We start from the raw sequence: 23412 nt of genomic DNA, 5'->3' as shown, positions 1-23412 counted from the left end.
GCAAATCCTGCCCCTGACTGCCCCCACCTCTCTCTGCCCACCCCTTCCCGCCCAGTCAGTCCTTATTGTGCACGTGCAATATTGCTCACTGCATTCTTCCCCGCCCACACTCCTTAAGGTATTTCCTTTTTCCCCCTCCCGATGATCAGCTGTTTTGATGATCAGCTGTGCCGGGATCTCCCTCGCTGTCCTAGTACTTTGCCCAGGAGGCTTCCCTGAGGCCCAGAAGGCAAAAGAATTGGGGGGTGGGGGTGGGGGGCTGAAAAAAAAGAAACCATGCTCACTTAGCCACGCCCACAGAACCAGTTGTTAAAAAATTTGAATCCCACCCCTGATTATTTTATACCTCCCTGCTGCTTGCAGACACTAATCCTGTTGTTACAACGTAAGTATTGCAGATTCTGCACAGCAGCAATTAAAATCTGTCAGATATGGATGACCTGTGCCTCAGACCAACCTTAATATTTAACTTCTTAGTTAAGAGTATTTACTATTGTGATACATTTCTGAGAACGAGCCATATATTAACTTTTATTTTTCCCTGTTTTTAATGTCTTTGCCCCTTTTAATAGATTTTCTAAAAGATTGGTGTGGAGTTTATGTGTTTGTGTTTAAGCTTTTTAAAATGTTTTTAACCATGTGTATTTTATATTGCTTACTGTTTTAAATTACTAATTTTTGTATCCCACTCTTCTTTTGCTAGGTATAACCATAATAAAGATTGGATTATATTTGACTACTTTTTTCTCATTTTCATATTTTCATATCGTATGCCAGTCCATAAGAGAGATAGGCACAGTAACTAAGCCACTTACTCTTCTTGCCAGTATTATATTTTATGCTCTTGGTATTATAATATTTGCTGCAGTAACAAAAGCACTCCCTTCAGACTAAACCAGAGCATGTAGTTCTCTTAGAAGTGCAGGAGAAAATATTAATAATAGTGCATCTCCACAACGTAACTTACCTTGTCTAAAAGAGTTGCTTTCTCTGATAGGAGTCCAATTATTGGGGCTTTGGATATGAAACATGAAATATCCAACTGAAAAATATAATCCTTCCTGACAAGCTACAATTAATGTAGCTCTTTCTAGAAAACTTGTGATAATTAAAACTGTATTAAAATCAGATGACATTGCAACATAAAAATTTCACTGAAAAGAAACACTGGATCGCAAACAAAGCTGTACTTTGTTTAAATATGGTATATTGTCATCTTTTAACACAAAACAGATAGCAGTGTAATCAAATTCTATAAACCTCAGTCACTTGTCAGAATAATTGTATCTCCTACCTTGTAGCTTTTTTAGAACAGCCACTTCCATCTTGAGGACTTGCTTTGGTTGCTGAGCTGACTCAACCTTCAGAGCTACATTCTCCCGAGTTAAAAGATCCATTGCTTCATAAATCTCACCAAAGCCACCACCACCAATCTTCTTCAACTAAATGGGACACAAAATCATCACAACATTTAGCAACTAGGCAGATTCCACACTTTACCAAGAAACTTATGAAAAAAAGTACAAGTAATGCAACGTTGTATGACTGTCTTGGATAACTAAAAAGGGTATTTAAAGACACAAACACAAAACCAAATAGTTGGCTTCTTAAGAATAATATGTGTAATAATAGACTTTACCAAACATGGGCTGCTAAAATCCAGGAAAGATATTAAGTGGCAGCAGATACAGAAAATTAAATAAAATTAAAAGTATATTTAATAAATCATTAACATTATTACCCCCTTGCTATCAAGGCAACATATATTAAAAGTAAAAGTAACCAGGATGCAAAAGATATAAAAATGAAATGATATTATGTGGAAGTATATAAAAATAGTTTTACCATCTTCCATAAATCATCACTTGATGGAACCACAAAACATCATAGCCCACAGCCTGTTCAAAATCCAAGTGTTCAATGCCTTTCTAAATCAAAGCAGGGATAGGACTTAGACAAGCCTCTGGCAGATCTGGATTTCAGACAGCAGGAAAAAGAAAGATGTCTCCAGGATCCCATAAGATTGGTACATGCTTATTGTGTTAGATCTTATGAGAGAGACAACCAGAAAAGCAATCCCACAAATAAATCAGTTTCCAAGTTATGTTACAGATATCAATTAGCAATCTGAATTGGTAACCAGCTCAGAAAATATAGATGTCACATGGGCATATTGACGTATGCCCATAACTGCTTGCAAAGTTGCATTCTCTATCAGATTCTGACTCTATCATCTACAGCGCACATAGGTGGCAGGTAACTAAGATACCATGAGCAGGTTCTGTCAATAGGGAAGGGTAGAAAATGACGCATTTTCTATTCAAAAGACATCCTGGCTATTGATACCACTTGCTCTTCCAAGAAAAGCCATCAGTACCAATTGCACACCTGCGTCAGAAATGCTACACAATAGAGAACTAAAAATGGAAAATCCCAGGCATACCTGATCCCAAGTCATTAATTTTTGTCAGAATTGAAATTAAATCGATTCCTCCTCACTGATTTGCTAACAGCTTCCAGACACTGAGACATCATTTCCACAATAAGTCAGATGGGGCTCCAAATATATAACTGGTAATCATCTAGTAAAGTGATGATACCTGAATCTATGTTATCAAATTAATTCCCAAGCAGTCTCATCAGATATTAAATAGAAAAGGAAAGAGCACAGATCCTTGGGGAATAAATATCAGCCTCCCCTTCCCCTCTTCTGCCCAACACTGATACCAATTTCAGAGAATTCAAAATAGTGTCTCCTTCTCCCAAAATCCTGAAGAATATCATCATTGATGGTAATGGTCATTAAGAGGTCAAGCAAGTCCAGAGAGTGGTACCATCTCTGTCCCAGTGCCACAAGTTAGTATCCACAAATAATGTTTTTCAGCATTATATCCGGGCATGAAACTTTACTGAAAAAGGCCAAGATAATCTATATCTAGTAGATCTTTGCTCAAAAGGAGGAAAATTGCTCAATATCACTGGATCTAGTAAAAATTTGTTAAGATGAAAGCACATCACCACCTTTTTCAGGCAGGGAGAATCCCATTATTCAAGGATGAAATCACTTCCACTTAGTTCCCACAAGAGGATTTTTCCCAGATGGTCTTGACTAAGTAAAAGAGGCTTGGATCTAACTGAGAGTGAGCACACTAAAAGCCTTAAAAATCCCCTCTGCTTTCTCAAGTTTTACAAGCACAAACTACTCCCAGTTAATAGATGAAAACTTGTCCTAGTAATCCCAGTCACAGTCCGCTTTAGAAGAGATCCGAGGAATTTTATTCATCAAGGGCCTCGCATAATCTTTGCAAAATACTATGCGTTAGCCTTTAGGATATAGTATTCCTCTGACCACAGAAATGACTAACTTAAACATGCTAATCAGAAACACATCAAAGAAATAGTGGAGCTCCAAGACAAAATAATTTGTATGCAAGATTCATTCTTCAAAAATAGTGAGTTTTCTTTTAAGCAGAGCAAGAGTAGCCCCTAGAGGTATTTTTGGAAAAGTTCTTTTTTGAACTTTTTTTCATTACCATCTGAATGAGATCTGAAAATAAAATCTAGGTAATACAGAGATTTTCACTCATTCAAAATTGAGGATTATATTGATTTTTTATAATTAATTATATTAATTATAAAAATCTACAAGATAGAATTTTGCAATTCTCCCAACAATCATCTTCATATTATACTAGAATGAGGATTTTTTTCTGACCTGCCTCTGTGCATAATTAACAAACATAAAAATTCAGTGAGGAAAGAGTTTTTCTTCTTTATCCAGCAATTTTTGATTAGTGCTAGATATGATAGATGGGGATTATCTGGAAAAAAAATACCTCTGCGTGATCTTACAGAGTTAACGTCTGCTTGATAACACATAATCAAATAATCAAAACCAGATTTGGGAACAAATAGATCTCTTTTCAAGTGGGGATCAGAAAAATGAATAGATTGAATAAATACTAAATTAATAAAAGTAATTTTAATTGCAAATGATCTCCCTAACCAAAGGATAGGTGTTTATTATGTTGCAGAAATGGCTCTGAAGTTCACTATTTTCTTTTTCTTTTCTTTTTTTTAATCTTTGAAAATGTTTCTATATTTTTATATTAATATTTAGGCAATTTGCTATTTTTCTAATTTTTGGAGTACTAATATGTTTTAATATGAGACTGTTTATTCCATTTCCCTTGACTTATGAAAATGTATACAGTTTTCATGGGTATTTGTTACTTTTAACTGTTTCCTATTTTAAGGTCTTAGATATGTCTCTAAGAGGATAAGGATTTCTTAAAATTAGTTTAACCTAAAGATGATTATTTTTTAATTCATATTTATTTATTAAAATGTCTATTCTTCCTGATGAGATTAATTCAGCCAAGCATGGCTCTTTCAGGAAATTTTTAACTTTTATTGCTGCCAACTTACTCCTTCAGGGAATGGATGAACACAGAAAAGGGTAAACTTCTCTGAACTGATAAGAAGTAAATAGGGAGTGTTAAAAATAGAAATAGCATAGTATAAATAGAATACTAGGATTCTTGATTTGAAAGAAAACCAAAGCTGACTGCGATCAAACATATAGTTTGATTTTTATACAAAAAAAGATATTTTAAATAATTAAATGAAAGGTGCTCAAGATTAGTTGGAATTCCGAAAGAAAAAAACTTTTAACAATTCCAGTGAGGATTTTTTTTTGGCACATTAAAATAAATCAGTGCCTATACATTTAGTGAAAATCTGAATACCAAAAGTACTCAGAGAGGCAATGAAAAGGTAGGTGATCAGAGGTGGTATTCAGTAAGTTCTGACCAGTTCTGGAGAACCGGCAAATACCACCTCTGACTGGAAATTTTACAGCATCCTGCCCCTGCCATGCCCACCAAGCTAAGCCCACAGAACCAGTAGTAAAAAATTTTGAATCCCACCACTGTAGGTGATGTTATATGCAAAGAACATGAAGTGGTAGCAATTTTGTCAGAAAAGCTAAATGCTCAGAAAGAACCAAGGATCAAGAATACTAGGAACAACAAAAGAAATTACTTCAAGTTTGTTATAATAAAAGGAAAAGATTATAAATTACAAAATTTCCCTCAAATTGAATTGAATTATAATTTCATATATATTAAACAATGTCTGCATTTTTTAAAAATGTATGCTACAATAGGTGGCAGAGATGCAATCATGGCTGAAGTTTCTTGGGACAATTTGTAGATATCACACCAAGATAGACAGCTAAACAGAGGTGGCATTCAGCTAGTTTGCACCTATTTGGCCAAACTGGTAGCAAGAATTTGGCATGGGTTGCCGAACTGGTAGCAACATCTGGCTAGCCACGCCCCCAACCCAGTCACCTGGTTTCCACTCAGAAAGAAAGAAAGAGGAAGGAAGAGAAAGAAAGAAAGAAAAGAAAAAGAAGGAGAGAGTGTGTGGTGTGTGTGCGTGAGAGAGAGTGGGGGGAGAGAGAAAAAGGAAGGGAAAGACAGAAAGAGACAAAGAAAAAGAAAGAAAAAGAAATAGGAAGAAAGGGAGAGAGATAGACAGAGAAAACTGTGCTATTATTTTTAATTGTTCCATTATTTATCATGTGTTAATATTTTACACTCTCCCTACACCTAGAGTGATTCTAATGCCTTTCTTTTGCCCAGGGCTACCACATATTTTTCAGGGTTTACATGCATTCAATGTCTATAGTCCAGAGCCTAAATACATGTGTGTTTAAAGGGACTTGGGGGTTTTCTAGTCCAAGCCCCTACCCCTAGGCAGGAAAACTGAGGATGCCAAACTCTGAGTAGAGGTCTTGGGAAAGGTGTCAGAAAAAAAAGAATAACGCTTAGAAGGGACTTTAGGGGGAACCCTATATCATTTCAGAGAAATGGCTGACCAGTCTTTTCTTTAAAACTTCCAATGATGGAGCAGCCAGAACTGGAGACAGGCAGTTCCACTGGTTAATTGTTCTCATTGTCAGGAAGTTTCTCCTTAGTTCTAGGTTGCTTCTCTCTTTGTTCAGTTTCCATCCATTGCTTCTTGTTTGCCTTCTGGTGCTTTGGAAAATACATTGCCCCCACCCCCCTTTCTTTCTGGCTGCCCCTTAAAAGCCTGTTGCCTACCACCCTCTTGGGAGAAGCATGTGAGCCATTTCCTCCTTTCAATGGTCCATGAAAGTACATCTATAGTATGTAGATAATAAAGTCAAAAAAAGGTGAACAATATTGTTACAGCACTATAGATAAGTTGAGGCTGGGTGTGACAAGGAATGACTGGGAAGGGAGGGGCCAGGTGAGGCAGCCTTTGATGTGAGTGACATTAAGTTGGCCACACCTACTAAGTCACATGACCACCAAGCCATGCTCAGTCACATGGCCACCAAGCCACACCCACCCACATGACCACCAAGCCACGCCCACCATCACATGACCACCAAGCCATACCCACCAAATAAGCCACGCCCACAGAACCGGTAGTAAAAAAAAATTGAATTTCACCACTGCAACTAAACACAAGTTCAAAGCGAATAATTCTACAGAAGAATCCATCCAGAATTAGAAAGCAAAATTTGCCATTTTAAATAAGCTTAAGATGTTTTGTACAATGTCCACAGTTTAGTTTAGTTATCTTGTGTATCTTCTTAACCTAACTTCACTGTACTGTTTACTTCTTTTTTTATTTATTGCAATTATTTATTTTTATCTGCCCAGATCAAAACATTTAATAAATATATAAATATAGTTTATATCTACCTATATGTACAAGTACACAAAATGTCTCTTATTAAACTAAGTACCTTTACACAGCAGTTCCATTCTTTGTAGCAAGTAGTAGGTGCCACACATCAAACGAAAGACCTGACTTTTTACTTTTTACTTCTAAGTATTAAGTACTACACATAAATGCAAGAGACATCAAATAAAGCATCGTGCATTGCCAATTTGGAATAAACACTGTAACTTAAAGTAGATTGAGATTTAACCCATCCTGGGCTCTCGCAGCAGCATTTAGGAGAATTGCTACATCTTACATTTATATTCATTCTTCATAGTAAATGACTAGAGTGCACTGACAAACTATATGAGAACCAAAATCTTAAATTCAGCTAAAATGTTTAGGTTTCTTAGTACTACAAAATGAAATAATTTTGAGTTATTGATTAGAAAATGCTTGTTTGGGAATATAACAGGGGAAAACAACCACAGATGTAAAATCAGTTGAGAAACATATATAGCTAGAGCAAAGTACTTACTGATAGTTGCTGAGAGAGTACTTTCGGACTAGTAGCAAAAACTGTTCTAAAAAAATAAAAATGATATTCCCTAACCATTTTTTAAAATCTCTACTGTCAGCAATGTGAGCATCAAATGCTCAGAAAGCAGTTAGAAATTGATGTGTCATCTTGTTACATGAGAAGAACTAACAGCTCCATTTATCAAAGTACTGGCAGCCTACAGTATTTCAAAGAAGGTTTGACATTTGCAGTAACTGATGTAAAAAAGAATTTTACTGTTTTGCTATGGAAACTATGCAAGTATTAAAAGGGAAAAAATATGAGCCACAGCCCATCATTATAATTTTGTACTTGGAGTCATGTCTCCAGAATTCCAGCTATGAAAATCAAGCAACATGCTGAAATGTTTCTGACAACAAATGAGAAGATTCTGTCCCTGCTGGTCTCTGCAGGTCCATCATGCCAAATACTTGTGTAGTTCATAGGACTGCTTCCAAGAAATAGGAAATATGTTAGCAAACTAAAGGGTGAGAAGAAACTATTTTATTTTGCCAATATTCTATACCATCCACCTCACTTAAATGATTATTGGAGGAAATTACATGCAACAGCCCCTAAATAGTAACAGACAAATCTAAGCTAGCTAGGTAACTTTGGACCAATCATTTTCTCTCCACCTGAGGAATAAGGCAATGGCAACCCACTTCTGAAAAAGCCTTGCCAAGAAAACTGCAGGAACTCATCCAGGTAGTCTACAAGAATCAGAGAAGATTGAACAAAAGGGAAAAAAATACAATATTACTAGTCAGAAAGCTGCTAAGGGACCATAAATGTTGGAAGAAAAAATGGTTTCTAGACCTGATATAAGACTTAGCAGGAGGGATGCCACAGAACTTCAGGAGTGAAAATGAACTTGAGTTTCCTAGATTTAAAGTTCTTATACACCCCTGAAGATACCTGGTGATCTTAGCAGTGAATGTATTTATGTCTAAATTTACCAATGTCTGAGATTGTCAAGATGAACAAATCTTGGGAAGGGAGGAGAGAAAGAAATCTTTACAGATTACCACATCCAATGCGAGTATTCCCTGCGTGTTTGCAATGGATGACAATAGTGAATATGTGATAGTATTATGGAATTCCAGTTTCAAGTTTCCCAAAAAACTTGTGGATTGCTATTGCAGAAAAGTTACACAGAAAATTTAAATACTGGCAATATACCCAAAGATAATCTTTGTGACTTTCTTTGCATGCTTCTTAAGCTAAACAAGGATTTTCCCCTTGGTTGTTGAGAAATGTGGAGATAGTGGAATTAAAAATTATAGCTTTTTCAAATATTGTTATCTCCTTAAAAAGGAAAATCCTAACTTCATAACAAATATCAATAAAGTGAGTATTCAGAATATATGTATGTATATGTATATGTATATGTATATGTATATGTATATGTATATGTATATGTAGGTCTAGGTGTGTTCGTGTCTTTTCCTGTGTAAGATTAAGAGTATCTTGGCGACATTTCGGCGAGGTCCCACTCGCCATCCTCAGGCTGGTGCTTTCGGCTTCATGCCAGTGCAAGCAGTGTGTGATCGGAGCTGCCGTCTCTCTGTAAATACTGGTGGTGGGAGCTGGTGTGCTGGGCTGGTTGGCTGCGCTGCTGCCTCTTGATTGGTTGATGGAGTTGATGTTGGTATAATGGGCTGTGTGATGGCCTTGTGAGTTTTGTTCTGGAGATATCCTGGATCTTGTGCTGTAATCTCCTGGGTCATTTGTTTTGTAGTGATCTTTTTTCCATTAGCCTCTCGTGTTTTAACGGCTTGGGTAATGGGTTGTGTGATGGGCTTGCGAGTTCTTTTGTTGTGGTATCCTGGGTCCTGCATTGTAATCTCCTGGGTCGTTTGTGTTTTGAACTCTTTTCCATTAGCCTCCTGTGTAGTAACAACAAAAGAACTCGCAAGCCCATCACACAACCCATTACCCAAGCCATTAAAACACGAGAGGCTTGGGAAAAAGATCACTACAAAACAAACGACCCAGGAGATTACAGCGGGCCCTCATACCACCCTGATGGAGTCTGTTTGAGCAGCCACACGCACATTTGTGGCCTGCTGGAGGTCATTTTGCAGGGCTCTGGCAGTGCTCCTCCTGTCCCTCCTTGCACAAAGGCGGAGGTAGTGGTCCTGATGCTGGGTTGTTGCCCTCCTACGGCCTCCTCCACATCTCCTGATGTACTGGCCTGTCTCCTGGTAGCGCCTCCATGCTCTGGACACTACGCTGACAGACACAGCAAACCTTCTTGCCACAGCTCGCATTGATGTGCCATCCTGGATGAGCTGTACTACCAGAGCCACTTGTGTGGGTTGTAGACTCCGTCTCATGCTACCACTAGAGTGAAAGCACCGCCAGCATTCAAAAGTGACCCAACCATCAGCCAGAAAGCATAGGAACTGAGAAGTGGTCTGTGGTCAACACCTGCAGAACCAATTCTTTATTGGGGATGTCTTGCTAACTGCCTCTGCTTTCCACCTGTTGTCTATTCCATTTGCACAACAGCATGTGAAAATGATTGTCAATCAGTGTTGCTACCTAAGTGGAAAGTTCGATTTCACAGAAGTGTGATTGACTTTGAGTTACATTGTGTTGTTTAAGTGTTCCCTTTATTTTTTTGAGCAGTGTATATATCCCTCAGAAAGGGGATGAGGATTTCTTAATATTCACATAGACATATAGCACTTAAACTGAACACCGTGGAAAGAGTTTTTAGTGGCAAGACTACTAAGACAAGCAATGCCAAAGAAGGACAAAGAGGAAAGAAAGGAAGATTAAAATGTGCATATATAACAGAGATTGGTAAGAAACTGCATCTTCATTAAATTGTTGTAGGAATCTACTAAGCATAATCATTTGTAATACCAGAGATGCTATATTTAGCACTTCAGCCCTCTCCTGCAAAAATACTATGCTTAATTCAATGTGACATTGGATAAATGAATACAACAAAAGCTGGTCTTGCTGACTCCCTGCCAAGTCCTTCATAGCAAGCATGAAAACCACATTAGCAGTTGACCTCTTCAGTATTCTGAAGCTACACAAATAGCAGGGAAAGAAAGCAAAGCAAATCTAGATACAATTACATTGCTACAGATGACTTGGGAAAATGACTCAGATATCTGCATCCTAAAATTGAGACATTATATTTAAATGGCATTAGCAGGGAGAGCACAGACTTATTGTACTAGTTGTTATACAGAAACATATTATTACAGTATATAGAAACAGATTAGGAATAATGTACAGAACTAAGCTGTGGCAACAGCTTTAAAACATTAATGGTTGGAGAGAAAATGATGGAATATGCTGAAATAGAGTCTTGACGAGAAGCATTCAATGGTGCAACATTTTGTTGTTGGCAAAAATAGGTAAAACAATGTTTAAAGTAATTCGACGTAGTGTAATTATCAGGCTGTGGCTATGTTTTACTGTACATAGCTACAGCCTGATAATTTACAAGCAGCTGTAAATAGATAATTATAAAAAATACAAAGAATGCCCAGATAATGGAACAGTAACCTGAAAGTAATTTCTGCACATACCCACTTTTCCCATTTTTCAATGGTGACACTATTTTGTATACTTTTTTTCTTCCATTCAACAGTGTCTGAGTCTCAGAGACTACCTGGACAAGTGCCTGCAGTTTTCTTGGCAAGGTTTTTCAGAAGTGGTGTGCCACTAACTCTTCCCTAGAGATGAGAGAAAACAACTAGATTAAGATTACCTAGCTGGCTAGCTAAGGGCAGAACTAGAATTCACCACCTCCTGGTTTCTGATGCCTTAACTACTACACTGCACTGGTTCTGTCAAACACCTGGAATACTGTATGCAGTTTTGGTCACCATATTACAAAAAAGATGTTGAGACTTTGGAAAAAGTGCAAAGAAGAGCAACTAAGATGATTAAGGAGACAAAAACACATGAAGAACAGTTGCAGGATTTGGGTTAAGCTAATTTAGTGAAAAGAAGGACTGGGGAGACATGATAGCAGTATTCCAGTATTTCAGAGGCTGCCACAATGAGGAAGAGGTCAACTTATTTTTTCAAAGCACTAGAGGGCAGAACAAGAAACAATGGATGGAAACTAATCAAGGAGAGAAGCAACCTAGAATTAAGGAGAAACTTCCTAACAGTGAGAGTAATTAACCAGCGGAACAGCTTGCCATCAGAAGTGGTGGGTGTTTTATCACTGGAGGTTTTTAAGAACAGACTGGAAGAATCACATCTGATACATGTATAATTAGCACAGGATCCCCCCAAGGCTGTGTGCTTGCTCTACTTCTCCTTATAAACCAATGACTGCATCTCAAACGATCCATCTGTTAAAATACTGGAGTTTTCAGATGATACAACAGTGATTGGTCTCATTCGAGACAACGTCGAATCCGCATACAGACAGGAGGTTGTATAGTTTGCCTCGTGGTGTAACCGGAACAATCTGGAACTGATAGTATGGGAGGGTTTTTCCTAAAGTCTACCACTATTTCTACAGTTTTGACTGTGTTCAGCTCAAAACCGTAGAAATGGTGGTAGACTTTAGGAGAAACTCTCCCATACTACCACCTTTACAATGCTAGACAACACAGTATCAACAGTAGAGACCTTCAAATTTGTAGGTTCTATCATATCACAAGACCTAAAATGGACACCTAACATCAAAAACGTCATCAAAAAAGCACAACAAAGAATGTTCTTTCTGCACCAACTCAGAAAGCTTAAACTGCCCAAGCAGCTGCTGATACAGTTCTACAGAGGAATTATTGAGTCTGTCATCTGCACCTCTATAACTGTCTGGTTTGATTCTGCAACCCAACAAGACAGACACAGACTTCAGAGAATAATTAGGACTGCAAAAAAAAACCCAATTACTACCAACCTCTTCCATTGAGGATCTGTACACTGCACGAGTCAAAAAGAAGGCTGTGAAAGTATTTACAGACCCCTCACATCCCAGACATAAACTGTTTCAACTCCTTTCCTCAAAACGATGCTATAGAGCAGTGCACACCAGAACAACTAGACACAAGGACAGTTTTTCCCCGAATGCCATCACTCTGCTAAACAAATAATTCCCTCAACACTGTCCAACTATTTACAAATCCGCACTACTATTACTATTAATCTTCTCATTTCCTTATCACCCATCCCCTCCCACTTGTGACTGTATGACTGTAACTTTGTCACTTGTATCCTTACAATTTATATTGACTGTTTCCTGGTCTGATTTGATTGCTTATTGAACCCTATGCCTATTATTAAGTATTGTACTTTATCATTTTTGATTCTTGACGAATGTATCTTTTCTTTTATGTACACTGAGAGCATCTGCACCAAGACAAATTCCTTGTGTGTCCAATCACACTTGGCCAATAAAAAATTCTATTCTATTCTTAAGTCACTTGTCTGAAATGGCATAGGGTTTCCTGCTTGAGCTGAAGTTGGACTAGAAGACCTCCAAGGTCCCTTCCACCTCTATTCTGATTGATATGGCGTACTTAATGCTACATTAAGGCTCAAGTATCCCTAGGCCACATTGACTAATGGCACCAACCCATGATGATGTGAAGATTAACTTTTTTAGAATGTTTCAGAAAGAGGAATGGCATTGGCTTTTGTACCCTAAACTACTGCCTGCTCAGCCTTAGCCTGTCTGAGTACATACTATTCAGGTGTGAGAGAATAATCAGGCAAAATAGAAAACATGTAACCGTACTACAAAGAGCTTAGCTGAATAAGTATAAAACAGCAACTTGAAATCTGTCACAAGATAGCAGGGAAAAAGTGACTGCATACCAGATGACCTCCCAGTCCTTGCTGCATACTCCAGTTCTAGGGTGGAAGGGTTAACAAAACTTATCTACTTGCACCTACTAAAGCAAATACTGCATGAGGTCCTTTTGGTGAGGACTTCATCCAGAACACATTATATAATAAGAACACCAGCCTACACTTTGTTCTCATAAAGTCTCCATTAAAAACATCAGTGAAACCAGATACCCACATCATCTACATGCATATTGTGCAGGAGTGAAAAAAAAATCATATAACATTGTTTGGTAGAACAATAACCCTGCTGAACAAAATGATTATTCAAATTGAGCAGGGCACATTACATTGAATAGGGTTTGGATTTTCAGCCCCGCCTCCTTCCCCCCACCCAAGTTTTACAAGTTTTTGATTGTTTATATAAATTTTAGTAATCCTCTAATATACTATAGCTTTCATGAGTTTCCTGCTTCAAAACAGTGGCAATCCATGCTAATGGATTTTGGTGAGGTGGAAATTCTGTGGGCTGCAAAGACAATTTCAGTGTATATGCAGCTCTCGGTCTTTGAGATTTGCTCACCTTGTATTGAAGACATTGTCTCTACCAGGGTAGCAGCTAATTCAGAGCACATTGCAAATCCTTAGATAGGATTGGCAGGCTAGAGATACAGGAAGACACTCACCACTTTCCAACGGTCCTTTACCACATAGTTAGCCGGCAAAATGTCAACCTGTTCCCCTCCTCCACTCATGTTTGGTTCGTCTTTGATAGCAGCTGCTAGGCACTGCATCTGCCAGCCAGAAAATAGTTTAGTAGCAGCTCCCAATTTAAATGAGCCATTTATCTAGAAAGAAGAGAAAATGCACACAAAAGGGGATGGGGAAACACAAAAGAGTTAATGCAGATTATAACAGGAAAAATGGGTAGCAATCGGCAGGAGCATTAAAGAAGGTGGCAAACTCACCTCAGGATCAAGCACAGCTTGCAATAAGCCTGGCTGGCTTAAACAACTGCCCTCTTTAAAAATTCTTCATCTGTCCTCATGCACAAAGGAGCAGAAGCAACCATGCTGCGAGACGTGGCACAAAATTAAAAATAGTGGACAAGGTACTGGCTTTTACCATGCAGGATTTTGAAAACTGAAAGCCAGCAACTCAGTAACTTAGTGGTAACAAGAAGGCCAGCAACAATGCAAGAGCCATACCTATCTTAATAATATGTATAATATTGCAGAATTAACCAGAGATTGATACTTCAAATAACACTTAGCTCAAGATTTGACAGATACTACACAGCTGGATTCACACACAGTACTACAGATTGTCAAGTTTAAAAAACATTATTTTCGTGAGGCAACCATGAAACACATTAACAATGTGTTTTTGTATTAATAAATAATATTCCATAAACAATAATTAAAAAACAAGGTAGTGTGAAAAGTAATGCAATATAATGATTAAGATACTTGATGGGATCCAGACTCTGTTCCCACTCATTATAGACCTTGCTGGATAAATTTGGAAAAGCCTCTCTTGCATATCACTTTCTAAGATAGATAGATTAGATAGAGAGAGAGAGAGAGAGAGAGAGAGAGATAGATAGATAGATAGATAGATAGATAGATACAGACAGACAGACAGACAGACAGACAGACAGACAGGGATAGATATAGATGGATGGATAAATATAGATGGATGGATAAATATAAACAGAGATAAATATATAAGGGGGGGCAGGGAGGGAGGGAGGGAGATTTGGGATATCAGAACGTTATATGCAAGACAGGCTTTCCCAAATTTATCCAGCAAGCTCTATAACTGAGTGGGAACATGAGCCTGGATTCCATCAAGTATCTTAATCGTTATATTGCATTACTTTTTATGCTACCTTGTTTTTAATTATTGTTTATAGTATATTATTTATTAATATAACCTCATATATTTTGATTATCAAAAACTCACTGTCAATTAATAAAGAAGAAAATAGTCTTGCAATGTTACATTTTCCACTCCCAAAATTCACATGTGTTAACAGGCAATATTTCTAAAGAGCACTATGACTGCAGCAGATTAAACGGATAATAAATGTAAAGAGCATCAGGATTGCAACATTTTCACTCCAAACCATTCCTTATATTAAGGAGATATTGTACTGTCTCATCTGTTTCTTCCTCTATTACAGATATGTAACTGCGTTCAAGACTTTTGGTGTTTAAAAAAAAACAAATGAAGTTAAACTGCATATGGAAAAGAAAAATTATAGTTACTCTTTTGATTATTACAATTCTCAAGCTAATCATAATGTATGGAAGAGTGTATCACAAAATGCTTTGTTAGCAATGGACAGCCAGAATATAACTGGATGAATTTGCAGGAATTGTTGGTTTTGAAATTTAAAAAAATTCTTTGTTTTTCTATTGGAAAACTAAATATCCTCTATCATATCATATCAAAAAATCAGAGCAACTAGACATATTACATTTTGAAAACAAATTAACTGAAGAAAGTTAAAACTCTTTACTGTAAATGTACTTTCTGAATTGTTAAAAAAACTCATGAGCAATTAAGAATGGTAATTATTTTGCATTCCAAATGCAGGCCTAATCTGCATTTAACTTACTTTTCAAAATGTAATTGTATAGTATCTTCTGCACAGAATTGGAAGAAGGGATGAAAAAGATGCTAGTTGTTAATAATGGAGACAGGAACCAGTTCTCCAACTGTTCATCTTCTCATTAAGCTCCCCAAAATTGCATACTAATTCATGTAGCAACCATAGGTTGCTTTGTTTTAATTCATTTTGTTGTGTTTTACATGATTTTGTAGATCCATGAGTTCCAAAATAGTTATTATTTATGATGCCGAATTGTATTAAGTATGTTATCCTAGTTTGCTCATCAAACATGTTTAAAATGCAATGATTGCCTAAAATCCAGATTTCTGAAATCTCTAGATTATTGCAATATGTTCCCATAGGACGTCCCTTAATGAACTTTTGGACATTTTAACTTGTGCAGAAATCTACAGTCAATAACGATCAGAGTTTGGAAAATGGCAGTTCGGGGACCAAAATTCTCCCACTCACAGTGAAAGCATATATTGAATTTCTCATCCCCAATAAGCAAACAGCCATCTTTTTTTTTCTGTAATAGGTTTCCTAGAAAAACATACAGTACTAACAAGCAACTTACTGGGGTGCCCAAGCCCCATTAAAGTCTATACTCCAAAAGACAGCAAAGCAGCAATAAGCTATTTTTGCAGCCAACAACTGGAAATGTGAAACTAACAAGGGAGGGGAGGACTGAATCATCCTTATAGAAAACACTGCCATCAGGAATTTGGCAGAGACTGGTTTATAGAGCATTTTACTCCAATATTGTTTTATTCTACAATAGCTGCCTACTCAATTATTCCAAATGCTGGTTACTACTTTAAAGTCTAATCAACATGGTATAATTTCCTTCTGCACATAATACAGTAATCACTCTATCAAGCATCTGAAGTGCAACTCTGTAAGATCACATTTACATATGGTAACGTGTAATGGCAGAGGCATTATGATCTTATTTTTTCTAGTAGGAACATTGGTACTACCGAATCTTCTCCAAGGAAGCCCTTGTTCCAAGGCTAAACCAAACTAAATTTTTAAGAAAAGAACAAATTAAAAAGAAGTAAAAATGTTCTGGTTATATACCACCCAACTCTTAATGATGATGCTTTGATAGTTGCCCAATCAATTATTAACTAAGCTTGAATAGTTCAGCTTCTCAGCCCAACTAAGGTCAGCCAGATGCTGCTCATGCGAAGCTTAAAACAAAAAAAGACCCTTTGGAAGTAGCCAATTTATCTTCTTACTCCTTTTCTGCTTTTCTAATAGCACTATTCTCATATTTTTAATTATCATGACTTCTTTTTAATTTAATTATCATGACTTCTTGGTTTTCATAATATTGTTACATCATTTTACTGTGTTATTGCTGAACTGAGTTTTATATTTGTACTGTATATTTGCATTTGTAATATTTGCTATTCTTTGAAATGATTTTGGTACCTGTTTTGTTTTACTTGAAAAGCAGAATAAGAAATATTTTTATTCCCAACATAAAAATATTTGTAAAGCCAAAGTAGTTGCATTCAATTCTATTTCCCATTGACAAAAAGGATTAGTAAGCCAACAGTAAGAAATATTTTTTTTATTTTTTTAAAAAAATCCATTTACTAGCTCTGTTGCTTTATGCATTAACTAAATGTCCACATAAAAATCATTCATGAAACTAAACTGCAACATGCACTGCACCTTATAAGATTCATAAGAAAAATTACACGATGGCCTGGTTAATATCTAAACAATAATGTGATTTGATTGTTTTGGGTTCAGCTTGATGTGTAAACTGATTCTTCATATTCTATATACAAATTAGACCAGCATACCTTGTTCAACAAAATAGTTAAAAATCCTGACTTAGCATGCATTTATTAGGCCAAAGTGTTTCCTAAACTCTCTCTCTTTCACCCACACCCACCCACACACACATACGTATCAGGTCTGGCTTGGGCCAACCAAATCTTAGAAGCAATTTGGTGATTAGCATCTTCAGGTTTAAGCATATTTAAAAAGATAAGTCATTGTACTATTTTTGTCAATTGAACTAAAGCATGAAGCAGTATGCTCTATTTCTTAGCTAGTAATATCTAGCAAGTTATCACATTATCCCTTTAGGCTGTAGGAATGTCAATTTAATCCTTGAGTCTAACACACTATATGAAACCTCCAGGAAAGTTTTCAGCCTTAGCAACTTCCAACAGTTCAGAACCAGGAATTCCAATACACCTGAACAGGATTAAAATGTTGAATTGCCAGTGGACTGCTAATATATGATGTGACATATTTACCTCTTTTTTTAATTTTATATATTCTTGGTGCATTCTTGTAATACTCACAGCTAACCATATCAAAGATTGGATGTGGATACATTCACTCAGCTCAGCATTTCAAGCACCCAGCAACCACCTGCCATTTCAAAAGCTAAACTTGCAGATTGAAAAAGATTTCTTGCATTCAGGAAGAAAAGTAGGCAAACATTAAGAAGAGAATTTGGACAATGAGTCTTTTAAAACCTTTAGCTCAGACACACTAATTCCAGATTTCCATAACTTAAGATATACAGATTTAATCCAAAAATACTTTCAGCGAACAGAGGTAACAAAACCTAGACATTAGAAAACTGGTATTCATTATTTTTTAGGTAACCAATCATGGATATGGTCTCTGTGATCCGCTGGCTAGAAACTGCAGTCCCATTTGACTTTTCCTTTTCTATATTAGAACACAGTCTGGGAAATTTCAGTATAATTTGGGTTTTGTGTTTTTATTGCAACTTCTTGTGTTGATTTGCTTGTCTATATTCATGGGATGTCAGAAGAATTTCTCTACCCAGCATCAGCTCATGTATTACAGAAAGCCAAAACATTGAAATATTAGAATTGTTTGCTTTTCTGGTGTCCTAGTGAGAAAGCTAACACCATTGTTGATTATCAGTAGCAGCTGCTTATTTAGGAACTAAATTGGAACAGCATATACAATAGAAATAATTAGGTTAAAATAGGCAGTTGAATAGAACAGGCAGGAAAAAAAAGTTGAGATTAAAAAAAAATCTCTAGAGAGTATTATTTTCAGTACAGCAATCAGTTGATGCCCCCTACATGGAGGACAGCCAAACAAATGCAGGTTATAACCCTGTTTTATATAATTAGTAGCTCTCTGTCAAGTCACGCTGTAATTCAAATTCAAGTGCTGCATAAATCACTTAATTATAAACTCAGAACAATTAAGGCTAGAAAAATTGTTGCACGCTATATCTTTAGGATAAAAGCTTTAAATATGGAGTCTGGTGTTTTTCCCTCTGTATCTTTAGGATAAAAGCTTTAAATATGGAGTCTAGGGTGTTCAACACTAAAGACTGTCAGATGAAGTCTGCTGTAGCCAAAATATAGACAGTAACATCCAAAATCTCTTCAGAATGCTCTATGGCCTCCATTCATCAAACAAAAGCTACGGAAAACTCTCTCACCATCTTACTAAAGGTCCTGTGAATCACTTTAAAGTGTTTTGTGCTGAAGAACTGCAGTATCCCAGGTTATTTCAGGATACATCCTCACCTCAGGAAGCCTATGAATTAGAATAAGCAATATTTATTCAAGTTATTGGAGACCATGATTCTACCACTATCACGGATTGTTTACCATACCTGTTATTTGACATTTAAATGGAGTATAGTATTCATATAATTTTTAAAAATTTGATTGGACTAAGTATTACTTCCTAAAGTATGTAATGATTAATACAAACCTCATACTGGACACCTATTTGTAGAGCAGAATGAAAATTCCCAACATGCTGAATGGATTTTGATAAAATTTATTCCCGCTCAAAATAAAAGAGATAAACAGTAGAAAGTTGCAAGAATCTAAACCATCCTCCCAAAATGCAAAGTAATGCTTTCTCTACTTGCCCAGAATATAAAAGAAAAAGAGAGGGTTTAAAGAAAACTAAAATATTCTGAAAGCTTCTGAAGATGAAGATTAAAAAAAAACCCTCAACTACAGTTCCAGCAATCATCATGACCTTTCACTTAGTGCACACACACTGCAAGACAAATTTCACATTTACACGTTAGCCTTCTTTACACATAGTAGTATATTTTTATTCAATTTTTTCTTATATGGTAAGTTGAATAGTTATGGGAACCTAGGTAGTCTTAAAGCCAAGTAAAGATTTGAAATCAAATATCTTCAGCCTAAATCCAAACTATCTCAAGAGTCAGCAATCTTTTCCGTATCAGGCACCATTATGCAATAACAGGGGCACGTACAAGTATGATTTTAAAGTGGGTCAAAATTCACAGATGCTGCAGGCTCTATGTCCATTGCCATGTTGCCAAATCTTATGTAATCTACCATATTGTATCAGTTATCAACATGAAATTCATTGAAATTACCATTTGGCATCAACATAGCACAATTATATTTTCTGTCCCTACTATTACTACGTTTTCTGATTTATTTTAAAAGTCACAAGAACAAATGTAACCAACAACAAAACAAAAACCTAAAGCTGACAACAAAATGTTTAATAGTAATAAAAGGTTTAGTACTAATAAAATGTTTCAAATCTTAACATTAAGTCCTAGAAACAGAAGAGAGCAGCAAGTAAAGGTCTTGATCTTGAACTATTTATTTCTCAAGTAAAAATATTAAAATATATTTGGAAAAATAAATATCTCTCAAAATTCCAATGAAATAACATTCTGATCAAATAACAAAATTCTGATCAAATAACAGCTATAGTTCCTACCTCTGTTGTTTGGCCTCCTGTCCTCTGGGATGTCTGCTTCTCATTGAACTCAGGAAAGCCTTTCCCCTTAGAAATTTCTTACATCACAGGATTCAAACTCTGGAAAAATGCAAAATTCACAGATCAGGAAAACAGTTCTAGCTTGTATAAATCTTACATTCCATCAATAGTTCAGTTAGTACCATCATCATTAATTCTGATATGTCATATCACATATTGAAATACATCTACTTTTACATACATAAAAAGTATTGAAGATACAGTATCTCCAGTATTAAGAAACATTGTTTTTTGCTGCTTTCCTAATATCAATATTTTACCTAGAAGATGTCATGAATTTCCCATTAAACCACTAAAATATTAATTAGAGCTGATTATCAAGACATACATTTTATTTATTTAGTGCATTTTATATCGCACTGCAACATAGGAGTCTTGGCAGCTATTTTGGTATACCCAAAGCAAAGAACTGAGGGACAGTCTAGATTTAAAGAGTTAAAAAATATTCAGAGTATTCAGGGCATTCACACAGCACCTGTCAACAACTCCTAAGGAATTTGCATCATTTTCAGAAATCACAAGGTTGCTGCAACACAGAAAAAGATCTATTCAGTTTTAAGGAGGTGCTACCTAATTGCAACATGTACACCAGGAGTGTAAAACTGGCGGCCTGAGAGCTGAATGCATCACACACAGGCCACGCCCACCCCCAGCTCTGTGAATGGGAAAAACATTGTGCAACGTCACATGACGGCAATGTGACATGGCAAGTTTTACACTCATGATGTATACCCTCACTCACATGAAACCAGCTTTTCCTCTTCAGTTCTGCCTACCTGCACAGTGCTACAAAGAAATAATATAGAATGCTTGCATCTCCTTTTCCCACAGCATTTATAGGTGCTCCCAAGCAAGATTTTATTTGGCAAATGCTGAGTCATACATAGGATTTTATAAGAGATCCTAATGAAACATCTATGAATAATTCTCCCAAAACCCTTCTGAAACATTTTGAATGAAATATTTTATTTCAGAATGAGAAATTAAATATTTAAGGCAAGGTAAATTCCAAATTCATCAATGTATTGTATTGCATTGCATTGCATTGTTTGTATTCCCAACTCTTTGAGGTAGGCCAAGGACAAAAACAAAGAACCAGCATGAATTCCAAAAATATTCTTTACTGCTGTAGGTTAAAGTAACAGAATTTTGAAACTCATGACTAAGATTTTCCATCTTTTAGCTGCTACAAGTAACTAACTCTGACATTTCTGGGAGTACTATTGAAAAGGAGATGCTTGCCTTCCTAATGCATCCCACACAAAGTTGTCATGAGCTTTATATAAAGAATGAAATATAACATATTTCCTCATGTACCTAACTACAGCTTTAAGAGAATAGGCTATGAAGCTGGCATTTCTGGTAAACAACGTAAGCTTACCATTTCCACCATCACTTCCATTAATTTCCAAAACCTGCTAATCAATTTTTGCTTTGTTTTATAAAAATGTCTACTTGGCCAAAGGTCATAAAATACAATTTTCCTGGATAGTCATGGACAAATAATTCACTGAGGGCTATCAAGAGCAGGATCAGAATATCATTAAGGACTGGTAATCCAAGAAATGAAAAATATTAGTGAAAAGTACCATTGTTTTTGCCTAATAACTGGCTTTTCCCACAGATTAATTTTAAGTGAAATTAAACATCACTTTTCAATCAAATCTATCACTGTGAGAAAATCAGAAGGAAATTCTGTAAACTATGAGATCCTGCCCTGATGTTAGTGAATGTAAGCTTCAGTAAGATTAACAATCTACTCCTATCCGTGTATATGTGTATATTACTCTTTGAATTCAGTAAAAATTACCTATGCTCAAGCAAGATAGGATAATATCAAGTTGTTGAAAGTCACCAAGAAAGGAATCTGTGCAAGAATACATCTAGAACATGCTGAAATATTCTTGAACCAGATTCAAGTCTGAAAAAAACATGGAACCACTGTAAGAAAACAGTTCACAGTTCCTAGTGCTTGGTTCAAAGCACTCCTTCCAGACCATTTTCAAAGTGTGCACTGCAAAATGTCACTTCAAAATGCTTCTACAGTAAGAAGGCTAAATGTATTTTAAATGAATAAAATATTGCAGAACCATTTCAGCTGCAATCACTTAAGTAAAGTAGTGTTGCAATGTGGGAAAGGAAGGTACTCTACCTCAAATACCATTAATTAAAGGATCAAAGAGGGCAGCTTTCTTACCAGGGGAAAAAAAAATCCAGGAATGCACAGAAAAGTGTCCAAAGCCAGCAAAATGGTTGTTTCAATGTGCTATCATTGCAGTGGCAGTATTCACAAGTAGGTTTTGCTTTGTGGAGGAACACTGAAGGAGTTTCATCAAATGCACAAAGTGAAGTGCTTCTTCAAGGCTCTACACAGGCTATTTGTTACTATATTTATCTCTCTGAATACAGCTTTGAATTGATGGGATTGTTTTCAAAAGCAGTGACAAAATCGTAACAACCATCCTGGATCAAACCAAAGCAGATCTAGCCTCCAGGATTCTGCTTTCTAGAGTGGCTGACTAAATGTTAATAGAAGACCACACAATAGCATCTTTGTGCTCATATGTTTTGGAAACTGTTATCAAGTTATTGTTTCTGAAACTAGTGGCAATATTTAGTCATTAATTTCTAGGTACTGATTGTCTCATTCTCCCTTGATTTGTTCAATAACATACTAAATACAAATTAAAGGCTAGATGTATATTTTGCATTTGTTTCTTCCACAAGTCAACCATGCACTGTATAATGAAATACCTCTATTTGATTTTAAACTTCCATCATGCTGCTATTTTGCATGGTGGTTAAGACCTAGTATTGTAAGAAGAAAGTGTGTTGTGTGTATTGTTTGCTTTACATCATTCATTATTTTATAAAGCTCTGACTAGGGAGATATACTCTCGTTGTCAGACCACACTTGAGTTATGCTGAGAAATGCACCACAACAAATAAATAGTACCAA

General features: G+C 36.3%; 1 protein-coding gene across 2 annotated transcripts in view; it reads right to left on the bottom strand.

Annotated features, from left to right (window-relative positions):
- TTBK1 (tau tubulin kinase 1) overlaps window positions 1–23412 on the bottom strand; it is a 102498-nt gene that overhangs the window by 68877 nt on the left and 10209 nt on the right. Inside the window, exons 2-4 of one of the 2 annotated variants that reach the window (XM_087932114.1) lie at window positions 20394–20492; window positions 13723–13884; window positions 1295–1442 (exon numbers count right to left, since the gene is read on the bottom strand). In XM_087932114.1, the coding sequence (XP_087788240.1) occupies window positions 1295–1442; window positions 13723–13830 (256 nt within the window). In that variant the 5' untranslated portion in view covers window positions 13831–13884; window positions 20394–20492. The remainder of the gene's footprint in view (window positions 1–1294; window positions 1443–13722; window positions 13885–20393; window positions 20493–23412) is intronic. The other variant, XM_087932124.1, reaches the window with a different exon arrangement.

The sequence above is a fragment of the Pseudonaja textilis genome, chromosome 1, assembly GCF_049901715.1.
Source record: "Pseudonaja textilis isolate UNSWEBS1 chromosome 1, rPseTex1.2, whole genome shotgun sequence".
Lineage (NCBI taxonomy): Eukaryota > Metazoa > Chordata > Lepidosauria > Squamata > Elapidae > Pseudonaja > Pseudonaja textilis.
This window is presented reverse-complemented; position numbering and strand designations above follow the sequence as displayed.